This window comes from Meleagris gallopavo, chromosome 2 (genome assembly GCF_905368555.1).
Source record: "Meleagris gallopavo chromosome 2, MGAL_WU_HG_1.1, whole genome shotgun sequence".
Lineage (NCBI taxonomy): Eukaryota > Metazoa > Chordata > Aves > Galliformes > Phasianidae > Meleagris > Meleagris gallopavo.
In genome coordinates, this window is record NC_139405.1 from 84,267,121 (window position 1) to 84,280,497 (window position 13,377).

At 33.9% G+C, this 13,377-nt stretch overlaps 1 protein-coding gene across 1 annotated transcript in view; it reads left to right on the forward strand.

Annotated features, from left to right (window-relative positions):
* Positions 1-13,377, forward strand: part of EYS (EGF-like photoreceptor maintenance factor) — a 765,389-nt gene that overhangs the window by 281,414 nt on the left and 470,598 nt on the right. Inside the window, exon 21 of the mRNA XM_085217834.1 lies at positions 6,810-6,931. Within this exon, the coding sequence (XP_085073960.1) occupies positions 6,810-6,931 (122 nt within the window). The remainder of the gene's footprint in view (positions 1-6,809; positions 6,932-13,377) is intronic.

Consider the following 13,377-nt stretch of genomic DNA (forward strand, 5'->3'; position numbering starts at 1 on the left):
TTTGCTTGAACAACTTACAGCTGTTGTTTCTCATTAGTTTTCCTGTGCTGTTCAGTACCTGTTGCTTTGACAGTGGTTTCTTTGACATATTTCCTAGTATGCTCTGACTCTGGGTTGGGGATGGAAGAAAGGTATAAATATTCAATGATCTATGCTATTTACTGTAAAGACAAACATCATTAATTACGTAGGAGAAAAACTGACTTGTCACAAAATCAATGTTAATCTGATCAAATTAAGCTCATATTTACCATTCAATTTCTAGAAGCATTTTAAATAAAGGAATATTTTTCCCTAGAAATGATTCAGTTTTCCTCAGATGAATTCTTCCCAGTTTGTAGCAACTATTTTTAAACCCTGACTATCCTACTATTTTTATGGTTCTTCCAGTATATTTCTCAATGTCTTCTAATGTACATATTTCATGCTGTGTCCCCTAGAATAGTGTTTTAAAGTAACTAATAAAAATACAAGAACAGAGAGGAATTGATTAGTTATTAAGTACTTTTTCTTTTTCCTGCAGACTTAACATTTAAATTATGTTTGACTTGTGAAATTCTTAAACCTTTATCAATATGTTAAAAACCACACTGCGTGTTTGCATGTCTTACCATGTTACAGATGAATCTTCACACAAAAATCGTGGCAGACCTTAATCCCATTGAAACTTCAGATGCACTGTGAGAACTGAGCAGTAGTAGAAGTAATTTATTAGATTCTTAATGCACAGGCCGTACTCCATTTGTTTCCTATGGGAAGATGAAATCTACAGTAGCTTGGGGTTTGTCCTTAGTCATTATTTAATTTTAAATGTGCTAAATTTTTTGAAAGATACTGCTTTTACAAATGTTGCAATATTGAAAACAGCAATTATTACAAATTTACTAGCAAAGTTGCCCATTTTATGAAATGGTAGTGTATGAAAGCATACCATGTAAATAACTAGTATTCCTATTGTAATTTTCCTTATGGTCACAAATTACTGTACATTGCAGTTCTGAATATGCTGCATATCTAGATGTATTTTAAGTTGAAACCCACGTTAAATGAAAGGGTAAGCTTGTATTTAGCACTGGTGTGTTACTGACTTGAGAAAAATACTATATCTTTTACATATGTTTGTTATTCTTCCTATGCATAAATATAAAAGTATTGCAGTGTAACATAACCTTTGTCTGTTTTATGTATACTCCACCCTACTCATTTAATACATTAATTATTTAAAAGACTGGACAGATAAGCAAATTTAAAATGTTTTTTCTTCTTGCTTAAAATTTAAATAAATATTTTAATCAGTACAGAACTTATAATAATTTCAAGGCAGAAGAATATAAATAGATTTTAAAGGAATTAGTTAATATACTAGTTAGCATTTTCAAAGTCAACCTTTGAAGTTTAGCTTCTAAAAATCCATATTGCTTTATCAATTTATATTGCTATTATTTAGTATTAATTTAACCTGGTGTTTCACTTTTTTTTCAGCGCTTAAATACAGAGATCACTTTGACTTTGTAAATGGATGTGTGTTCTAGCTGAGCCATTTTCTTGTAGCAATGTTTACAAAATATACTTTTTATAGTGATTTTTTTTCTACATTTCTGAATCCATGTTTCATACTTCCTTTGCACTTTGGTATTTAATATCACTTATAGTCATTTATCCAATTGATATCTGTATGAATCATACTGTGATCTTCATAGCACTTACCCCCCAGAATGATTAGTTTGGCTTTTTTTGCGTTGATGTAGGCAATCTGACTGTATCTGCTAACTAATATTAGAACAAATTCAGGTGTCTTCAACACAGGGAAGGAGTAGGCTTATTGTACATACTCATCTCAGAAGTCAATTTTCTTTTGCTTGTGAAGCGACACCATTAATAAATTTGCTGTTCCTATATGCTTTTAGATACAGCTAAATTCATTATTGGAAAAAAGAAAGGTAATGTAATTGCTAGGATTTCACTCTGCCTGGATCTTTTAAGTGGTTTTCTTTAGTAAAGATTAAAGTTGCGTTTAAACCAACTGAAGATGAAGAGGTGGAAGTTCTTGAGTCCTTTGTTTTTGAATTAAATAGTATCGTTTATGTTGAATAAAAATGCAAAGACTTGCGTAATGAAGACAATGTCATATTGAAAAATGAGAAAAATATTAATGAATATCATAGAATCATAGAATCCTTAGAGCTGGAAGGAACCTTTAACGGTTATCTAGTTGAGCTCCTCTGCAATGAACAGGAACATGCACAGCTAGATCAGGTTGCCCAGGGCCTGATCCAGTCTTGCCTTGAAAGTCTCAAAGGATGAGTAATCCACTACATCTCTTGGCACCCTGTCTCAGTGCCTCACCATCCTCTCTGTAAAAGACTTTTTCTTTATATGTAACCTAAATCTACCCTCTTTAAGCTTGAATCTATCTTCCCCTTGTCCTATCACAACAGACCCTGCTAAAGAGTCTCTCCCCTTCTTTCTTACAGCCAGCATTTAGACATGAGTTAGATACAAATTTTTATGTGAATTTATAAATAAATAATAAATTAAAAGTGAAGTATTAAAGTGGCAATCCAGGAAGGACCCTTAAATCAACAAAAAATGCTTCTTAAATAATGTTAGGAGTTCAATCTGATGAAGAACAATAACAAATATGATTTCACAGATACTTACATTTCTGTATTCACATTTATTTCACAAGATTAAATGATTGCTATTAGCAGTGACAAAGTTGCATGGAAATTTTCTGTAGGAAGAAGACAGCTTCCACAGAGAAGAATTCTGTGACTAAAAAATATTACGCAGAGGCAAAAATACTGGCGTTTTCCAGGGCAAAAAAAAGAAAACCTCACTGGCAAATTTTGGAGTTTCTTACTGGAATACATCTCACAATATGAGGCAGTGATGAGTGATCTTACTGTGTGCTCATCCTTAACAGAAAGAGTTCCACTGCAGGAAGCATGGTCTGGCTGAGGCACTGGGTTCAGAGGAGAAGCAGAGATTTCTGCTTGAGTACTTCTGTTTGCAGCAATTTTTTCATCTTTTTGTCCTTTCTGTTTGCCAAGAAATAAAAGGCTGTTACAACTTCTAAAAAGGCACCAACTCATTATTATATTTAAAAGTGAAATTACTTTTTTTTTTAATTCTGCACTACATGTGGAAAGAATCCTTGGTATGTAGCTCTGTAGGGTAAAAATTATTCTCAACCTACATCTTCAGGCTTGAAGATAAGCCTGCTTGTAATTCAGATACTGGCTGTGCACGGTGAAACTTTCTCACTGTAGTTTCTATTTGCCAGATATTATTCACCATTTTTCAGTAAAATAACAGTGAGTAAGGCTTAAGAAAATTATTTTTTCAATTAGTGTTGAAGAATATATTCTCAAATATTGTTTTCTTAACCATCCACACAATTAATTGGGTAATGACACATTAGTGTGCTTATAGTTATCATAGTCATAGAATTGTTTGAGTTGGAAGGAATGTTTAAAGGTCATCTAGTCCAGCTCCTCAGCAGTGAACAAGGACATCTACAGCTAGATCAGGCTGCTCACCCCATCCAGCTTGGTCTTGAATATCTCCATGAATGGGGCATTCACCATGTGTCTGGGCAACTCATTCCTGTGCTTCATTACACTTACCATTAAAAATTGTTTTCCTTATATCCAGTCTAAATCTCCCCTCTTTTACTTTGATACTTTTATTTTGGATATTTGTTCAAATGTCAATACACTTACTGCATTGCTTAGAGGGCAAACAAAAGATGATGTGGAAGAACTCGGAAGTACCATTTTCATGTCTAATATGGATAGCAGTACATAGTTAAATTAAATAAAAAGGAAGAAATACATAACTAAGTATCAGATTCTATTCTTCCGCTCTCCTGTGTGATTTACCTTGTACTTTCCAAACACAGCATTTTTTTTATTCTGCATTGTTTGATGCATACTGTGCCCTGACAGTCTTCCTTCTTCCAGTCTGTTCTCATAGGAGCAATGCTCAAGTTCATAAGGCAACTTGGTGGCCCTTTGCTAATCTCTCTGCAGTCTGTCCATGTGTCTGTTGTGCTGGGGACCCAGAATTGGACATAGCACTGCAGACTGTGTATCCAAAATGGTCACTTCCTTCCACTCACTTCCAGCACTTCCCCTGTGGCAGCCCAGTGGATCATTAGCTGCGTTTATTTCCAGGACACACTACTGCCTCATTCATCTTCCTGTCTGCAAGAACTTGCAGGTCCTTTTCTGCAGTATTTTCTCTATCTTATTTATATCTATTTTATCTATCTCTACTTACAATTTATTGTAATCTGGCATCTTCAGTTGGCCTAAACTGGAATACAAAGATGAAATAATGACTTTTTCTCATTTATATGTACTGCATCCATGAATAGTATACATGCATGTGAGTTATGTTTTGTGCTGGATGTGACAGCTCTCCTGAAGTGAGAAATAAATTTGCAAAAAATTTCAGTAGCTGATCATTAGATGCTTTTATGAAACCTGACAAAAAAAATACTACTGCTTTCTAAACAGGATGGTTTTCATTTTCCTTCTATTTTTTAAATCAATTTCTGGAAGGGTTTTAGGAAATAAAAAGAAAAAAAAATCATTGTCGCATCCTTGGTATATGTGAAAGCCTATCCTGATAGTAGAACAGTTAAGTGTGTAACAGGTACTTGCGAATGTGGAATAGTTGTCCCTACTTTTGCATTGTGTTTGTGGCGTGCTTGCTTTTTCCTGTTTATTTTGATGTGCTGATACTTGTGCAGGAAATGGAGGAAATCTCAAAAACTGTACAGTTAGTTAAAATAGTTAACAGTTAATTTGAATGTGTCTGTGATGTAATGGATTATATTACTAGCCCACACGTCTGTGTCTTCTATCTCAACATTTTCTCCTTTTTCCTTTCCTTGGCAAAATTATTTCTGTTTTCTGATTTATTTATTTATTTTTTTATTATTTGTCAAGAAGTTGTAGACAAGTTCTAATTTTCTTAATGCCTTAATTTAACTAAGAATGAAGGCTTGCACTTTTATATTCTGGCTTTTAAAATACATCTTGTTGCATTCAGAAAATCCATATCCATCCATATGTCCTAACCAAGTTCACGTCTTTGCTAGTCACTATGAGCACAAAAAAGATTCAGCGAGTTGGGAGAAATACAAATTGCAAATGCATTATATACAGATCCATTTACATAAGAGCTGACTTAATCAGCTGTAAAAGCATATACATGTAAGTAATGTAATTCTGAATATTGGAAACAGTTCAGCTGTTTCATGCATTCTGATGCTTCACAGCAACCATGCCAAGCTTGTTCTTGAACAACTACCTTATTTTTTTTTTTTCAGTTTTGATGCCTTTCTTCCAATAAAATACTGTAAGCTTTTATTTGTCAGGAGGGGGTAAGATTATTGGAACTTATAGAAAAGCAATGCAATAGGACAATTGCAAAAACATGCATTTGTTCCAAAGTTCTTACACTTCCTTTATCTTTAAGCTGTATTGAGAAATTAATTCCTGTTTACTATATTTAAGTTCATAGCCCAGGTCTGTTTTAAACACAATTGTGTACGTCTATTTCCAAAGTACAGGTGGCTAAAACAGTGTAAGATGATCTGCACTCTCAGAACACTGATACACTATACATTTGATTTTCATGCTATGGCAGCTTTTTATGCAGTTAGCTTTAAAAACCCTTAAACATTTTTGCTGTTTGTTTCTTAATGTTTTCCAATTTACATGGAATTTAATAGGTTTTAAAATCTACCCTGAAGCCTATTGCAATGCTTAGCAAGTAATGAAATAATATGCATTAGTCATGCTTACCATTAAAGCATTTCTTAACTCCTGATAGAAAGAAGCCTTGTTAGAAGTAAGCATGTTACAAAAGAAGCAATTAAAACTTCTGCTGAATGGAAGTGTTTGCTGTGCTGCCCATCTCTAATGAATATTCAATTCAGCAGATGTTCACCTTTCTCTTTTGTTTTAGAACATAGGCAGAAAGAAGATGCTTTATGCATTTAACTTCTGTGAAACTGTCAAACACTCCCTTGCATGCAGTTACAAGATAATAAGTTTGAGGCTTGAGATAATAGTACAGTGTGATTACGATTTGATATAGCTTTGCAGTGTAATCAAAAAGATTCTATAATATATGCCATTTAAAGTTGGATGTATGTGCTGCTGAAAAACTTTTTTCAATTTAATCAGAAATTTTGCATTCGCATGTGATCATCAATCTATTAAGAATTGCCATTGCAGAGGTAGAATACTTTAAATTATGCTATTTCTATTACTATATAATACACGTGAAAAGAGAGAATAGTTCTTATGTTGTAAGTTGTCTACTATTGCACAATTGAGATACTGATGCACAATTTCAAATTAAAAATACTAAACATATCCATGATAAACTATTTTATATTGAGTTCTGTTTGGACTGCATATTCAACAATAGAATTCAAGATGGTTGAAAATACCTGTGCTTTAGGCAGAGGAGGCAAGGTAGTTTTATGGAAGAGATATTATCTTTTGCTACAATTCTTGATCAAGGGAAGAAGAGATAGTAAATTATTTTTGATATACAAGTTGATGATGCAAAAAGATAGTAAGCAATGTCTCATGTATCATACCCTACCCTCTTTTCATCACATTAGTGGGCCAAATTGACAATAGATTTTTTTTTCAAGTTTTAAAATGTTGAATCGCCCATTTGAAGACAAGAAATAGCAGTTATAATAATAATACCCCTTGTAAATGTATTCTTTTAGAATTTTAAAAAGTAACAGATAACTTATTTTCCATCATGCATTGCAGAGATACCAGTGTGTTTGTCTGCCTGGATGGGAAGGAACATTTTGTGAATATGAGTCAAATGAATGTGACTCAGAGCCTTGTAGAAATAATGGCACCTGCACAGATCTTTTCAACAGCTATCGGTAAGCATTGCAGCTTTTCACTATGTGATTATGTTCCAGAACTGACAAGCTTATGTATCCAGTTATTCTTTTATTTCTCAGCTCTGTGAATGGTGTGTTATTACAGAAAGATGAGCAAACAACTGCTGTCATGGATACACTGTTTCACTGCACATTCATTTGAAGTCAGCAAACATAATGAATTGTTGATGGAAAATTAAAAAAAAAAAAAAAAAAAAAAACAATGCATCAATTCAAAACACTTAGTGAGTAATCTGGAACTGCACATTGTCAAAGAAAATACGTGATCTCTTTCTGTCATTTATGCCCTGTAAGCAATGGAAAAGTTTTAAGAGTTAATAAGTAGTGGGAGTGAATGTGTTTTTGCAGTTTTAGATGAAGAGATTATATCACTGCTGCCACCTTGTGACTTAAAATGACAAAAAAGAAAGTAATTTATCTAAAACTTACAGCTGCATTGGAAGAAAATGTGAGGATTTGATACTAACCATATTATTTCTAATACAAACGCTATCCTTTATTTCATCCACACGTTTATGATTTTAAAAAAATGTATGTTTTATGAGGATAAAGAATCAATTTCCATTATTTATAGTCAAAGATTATCTATACCGAGTTCATCTAAATTATAATGCCAATACTTGAACAATTATTTTTTTAATCTGAATGTAGACTCTTAATAACCAGTAACAATGTAACGAGTATACACAGTATAGTTGTTGCACAGTGATACTATTCCTGTTAATATAGACTGTAAACAGAAAGAAAATGTACCACAGTTAGAAACAGGCTAACAATTTCCCTAGCACAAAGGATAATTTTAACTTGTCTGTTATTTTTATAACTTTTTTATTTGAATCATTTCATTATCAACCGTGACGTAATTACATAATTTGGATTATGAGGGTCATAAGGAGAAAAGCAAGATTTAGTTTGGGCTAAATGCAATTTTCACTTGTGACTTGAAAAGAAAAATTCTAACTTTGCAAGTGCTTTTACCTAGTCTTTTAAATTTAAAATTGATTTATTTCTTTCTCTTAAAAATGTCAGAAGAGGTATATAGAATTTAGCGATTTTTTTTTTTACCTTCTGTGCATTAATTTATATATTGACATAGTAATTTATATGTACATAGTATACATAGTTTACATCTAACAATATGTATTGTTGATGTATACTTTTGGTAATGTTTTTTTCAGGTGAGTAATCAAAAAAGAAGACTAACGTAGTTGAGAAAATATGTTAAAATATTTTAAATCGCCTTTCTTCCCTTATTTGAGTTTACTGGGACATGAAAAAACAACTGCTGAAGGGTTTTTTTTAGAGTTCCTTTTATTGTGAAAAATTTTAGTTATTTTTAGACTTCTAAGGAAAAGCTTACTTCTGATTAGCTGTTACATTATGGCAATTTGAATTCTTGCATGTTATAATGGATTATATAGGCTAATGTAGTTTCAGTGTCCTCAAGGATGGTGTTTGAATATTTTGCAGTGGCTATTACCTATCCTTCTATTTTACCTATTCCTTCAGCTTCTCAAAGTGTGAGATATATTGCAGAAGGTAACTTGGCTTCTTTTGCTTTTATTCATAGCTGGACCAACTGCATAAGAGCAAGGAGTCCCTATTGTAAAATGAAAAAAAGTTCAAAAAGTACTTTTTCTGGATTCATTAAATACTGAACTGCTAAAGAAAATGTGTATGGGAAAATTCAGTTAAAGTGTATGCGCTACACATTTTTCCTCACAGCTATTTGTCCTGCTTGACATATCAGACGTACCACTGATTCATTATGTATAAACCTCATGATAAGTCAAAGAAAAAACAACTTCTTCCAAGATACCTGTAATTGAGACTGGGAGCCTAAGACTTAGGAATCACAACAAATACGAGACTAGACCAATGTTTTTCTCGTATAATCTAATGCAATTTCATTTCAGTCATTAGAGTTACTCCAGTCTATGTATATTCACAGATAACAAGATTCTGCTTTTTTCACTATTACTCTTAACATATAAAAAACTTTTTTTTCCTATTGTTACTGTTTTTAACACCCCTCTTAAAAAAAATAAAAAAATGAAATATTCATTTTCCCAGTAGCTAAGCAGGGCAAGTGCTGAGTATGCTAAGTATCTGATTTCAGTGACATCCAGCCACATTTTTAAAATTAAGTGTAGTCTCTAAAACAGGATAACTTTGTTCTTTTTCTCCTGATAGAAAGGATCATTGGCTCATTTTAACTCTTGAGCTGTACCTAGCTATTGCTTTCAATGAGCACTAGTTTGTCTCAACCAAAACCATGCCAAACACTGCTTTTGGAATGCAATGACAAACAGTGCAGTTGTCTTGTCTTGACAGTGCCTATGTCCATGTTCTGGCAGTGCTCATTTTTCTGGTATAAGTTCAGCTACTGAGATTCAAAATTTTCTGGATCTGCTTGAACTTAACTGCACCACTGATATTGCTGTTTCTTCTAACAAATTAAGGGAATGGATAGTTAACATAGCTTTAGTAGTAGTTAACGTGCTTTAATAATCTTCATTTTCTTACTTCAAATATTTTCAATTCCATCTGATAAGATTAGTTCTTGAAAAACTAGATTTATGTGCAGTAGCATAAAAATACATTTTGTGTAGAAAGATGAACAGAAAAGCATATAATTAAAAAAAATTGTGCCAAGTTTCAAATCTGTGATAACAAGAAAAATAGCACACCATAATTAATAGTTAAAAAATTATCTAACACTTTATTTAACTGGCACTATTCTTTTTTTTTTTTTCAACCTTGCTATGAAAACTTGCTGACAAAACTGAAAGATCAACAAGTATTCCAAAACTGAATTTTTTTAATGGCTTCCCTTGATAGTGATAAAGAACATGCTAATAGTGAGAAAGAAAGATCTTCCCAGATGCATCATTTAAAAAATAAAAATAAAAAAAAAAAATCAGGATAAGAATTTTAGAATAAGAAAAAGCATGAATCAATAGTTAAGATTGAATTGTCAAATGCAAATTATTTTTTACATAATTTGTGTTTGGCATCATAGCATGATTTGGGTTGAATGAGATCTTAGAAGTCGTGTAGTTCTATCTATTACCCCCGGATTGTATGTCTTCAAACCACGAAAACTGAAGTAATCCACAAATTTGCTGAGAATACATTCAGCCCTACTGCTCATGTCACTAACAAAGATGCTAAGTAACACTGGTCCCAGTAGAGTTCCCTGAAGAACACCACTTGCCACTGATATCTATCTAGATATGGGAGTTTGACCATACAAACAATTCCTTATTCGTCCATCAAATCCATGTCTCTCCAATTGGGGGATAAAGCTCTAGTGAAGGACATTGTCAAATGCTTTGCACAAGACTGGGCTTCAGTCTGGTTTTAGTTTAGCTGACAAAAAAATCTCTTTTCAGTTTGACACGTGGCTCAACAAATAAATGAATTTACAACTGCATGTATTTCTAGTACACTGAACCTTGCTGCAATTCTCACAACAGCATGAACTCTCCAATTATGTTTCTGATCACATATAGACAGATGCATCCATTATCAACTGAATTCCCAGTTTCTCCTCTATTCTATTGCACCATCTTTACTGGTCCATCTAAGGTTCTGACTTACTAACAACAAACTCTAGTTAAAGCTTCTGGGTCTCTTTTGCTGTTACTACCTTAACTAGGAGAAACTTTAAATGAAAATCTCTTAAACTCTTCTAGCAAAATAATAGGCAATGCAGTTTTATAGATGAAACATTTCTAATTATATAGAATAACTTGAAACTTGGCTTTAATCAATATGACTTTAAAACTTAGGGAATTAACCACGTGTACTGTATACCTAGGCCTAATCCCATAGGTTCATGTTACTTAGCAGTATTAATTGTTGAAACTGTTAGAAGGAACATCACGAGTGTCACATAATGGCATATGCAGGACAATAGAATGATCAAATGCTGGCAGCATGTATATATAAATGGCTTGTCCTGATTGACTAACCTGATCTCCTGTGACAAAAATGACTCAGTTAATAGATTGGCTTTAGTTTAGGCTTTGAATGTTGTTTACCTGGATTTTAGTAAAGTATTTGACTTTCCCACAGCATTCTTCTGTAGAAATTGGCTGCTAGTGGCTTGGACAGGTGTAGTGAAAATAAGTTATAGCATGAAACAGTGATTGAGCACCTGGTGGAAAGCAGGGCCAACCCAGGGGTGCTCAGGTGCATGCAGTGCACCTGAGTGACTGGAAATAGTGCAGCCAGGATCCATGTCCCCCCAGACCTCACTTAAGGATTGGCAGTGAGGCGATGATATCTCTCTAGAGATCCTTGCCTACCTGAGGTCTACTGACAGTAGGCAGCCTTTTTCCTTTGTTTCTGCATCCACAGCTGCTGCACTTGGTCTTATCCTTACTCATTGTAGCTTGGGACTCTACCCTGCTGTCACTGTTATGTTTATTACATGACAGCATTACAACAGGTTTGCTGGGTGAAGATCTGATTGGTTGGCTAGGCTTGATGAACTCTAGTGAAAGGAGTTCAATCCTGTTGTGGCTAATCATAGTGGCTTTCTTTAGGGCTTAGTATGCAGAAAAGAGCAACGAAGTTTGTGATGGAAAGAAGAGCTGTGAGGACCAGCTGAGGTAGCTGAAGTTGTTCACTCTGGAGAAGGGGAGACTGAGGAGAGACCTCTACCATTATCTACAACCACCTGAAAGAAGGTTGCAGTGAGGAGAGTGCTGGTCTCTTTCTCAGGTGATAAGGCATAAGATGCAAAGAAATGAGGTTGTACTAGAAAAGATTTAATTAGATATTAGAAAGATTTCTTCGCGAAGAGGGTACATATTGGAATGGGCTGCCCAGGGGAGTGGCAGAGTCCCCATCCCTGGATGTATTTAAGTGATAAATAGACATGGCACTAATAACATGGTTTAGTGGTTGCAGTCAATGTTCTAAAGGTCTTTTCCAACCCAGGTGATTCTGTGATTCTATTGATCTTGCATCCTTTATAACAGTTACAGTTTTCTTTACTAGACCTGAGTAATGTTACCTTTCAGCAGCCTTATAGGTAGTTTTCAGTGTTATTGGTATGTCTTTAATCCTAGGAGCTAGCTTTTCCTTTACAGGGATGAATGATGCTAAAACACCTGGCTCCCACTAAGTCCTGCAAAGGTGAAAGTTGCTCTTTAAATTATCTTTAAATATGGGGCCTAAGTTCATTAATTGCTTTAGAAAATTACTGATAATGTGCAAAAATGTTGTCTGTTTTTAAACATTCATTTTAAAACTTATGTTTCTTCTCCTATCCTGTACGAGGTTTTGGCTTTCCTACTACCATTTAGATTGCATTTGAAGTATAGAACTGTGTTTGTAGTGGAGGACTTCTGAGTTTTTTAACTCATCTCAAGTTGTTCAAGTATTTGTTGATAGTCTTTCTTCAAACAGTACCTTTACTAGTATCTTTTATTAGCATAGTACCCTGTATAGGTACTATGCAAAGTAAAGATGAAGGTATATCTTTCTTCATCTGTACTCAGATAATAATTTATTTGGGTAACCATACTGTCAACAAGAATTAGATTTAATCTGTCTCCTTCCTGTTATTTTGTCAGTTCATACGTTTCACTCCATGACTCACCATTTTGCCTGTTAGTATTTGAAGCCAAGTCATCTTTTCAAAATAAAAAAACTAGTTTTTCATTAGTCATTAAAAAATGACTAGTCATTTTTTAAGAAGTGTTCAGTGTTGCACATACCATGAGCTTTGATTATACTGCTGGTACAGAAAACAGCATACTGTTTCATTCTTTTTTTTCCCCTTCTAGAGAAAATTTATTTAGAAAAGTTAAAAGTAGTCTCTGCGCTTTGTTAAAACTATGCACGAATTCTTGCGTTAAGTTGTAGAAGCAGGTGATTCCCAGGTTATCTCAAGAATGTTACAGATCTGTAAGTAAAAGAATACATTTATGCATTATGTATACTTGTGATGCTCGGGGGCATAGTGTAGTTGTAGATTTGGCAGTGGTAGGCTAATGGTAGGATGTGATGATCTTAGAGATCTTTTCCAACCTAAATGATTATGTGAGTCTACTATATTTTTAAGATTATGCTTATTTGTGAATTAAGAGATTTTAAGCTATCATGGAAATAAAAAGCCAATTGTGATATGATTCTAATTTGAATGCTGAGTTCAGTCTGCCTTCTGTTTTCACTGCCAGTCCTTTAAACTACTGCCATATTCCTTCTTACTTTTTCTTCCCCAGAAGCAGTAAACAGCTTTGCCTACAGATGGGAATCAGCTTGGCATTTAGTAGTCCCAGATGCCAAACTCTGGAACTTTTTTTTTTTTTTTTTTTTTTTTTTTTTTTTTTTTTTTGCAGGCAGCATCTGGCTTCCAAACTGGCATCTTTTCAGGGTTCTTTGGCGAGCTCTTTCTCTCTTGCTGCTGT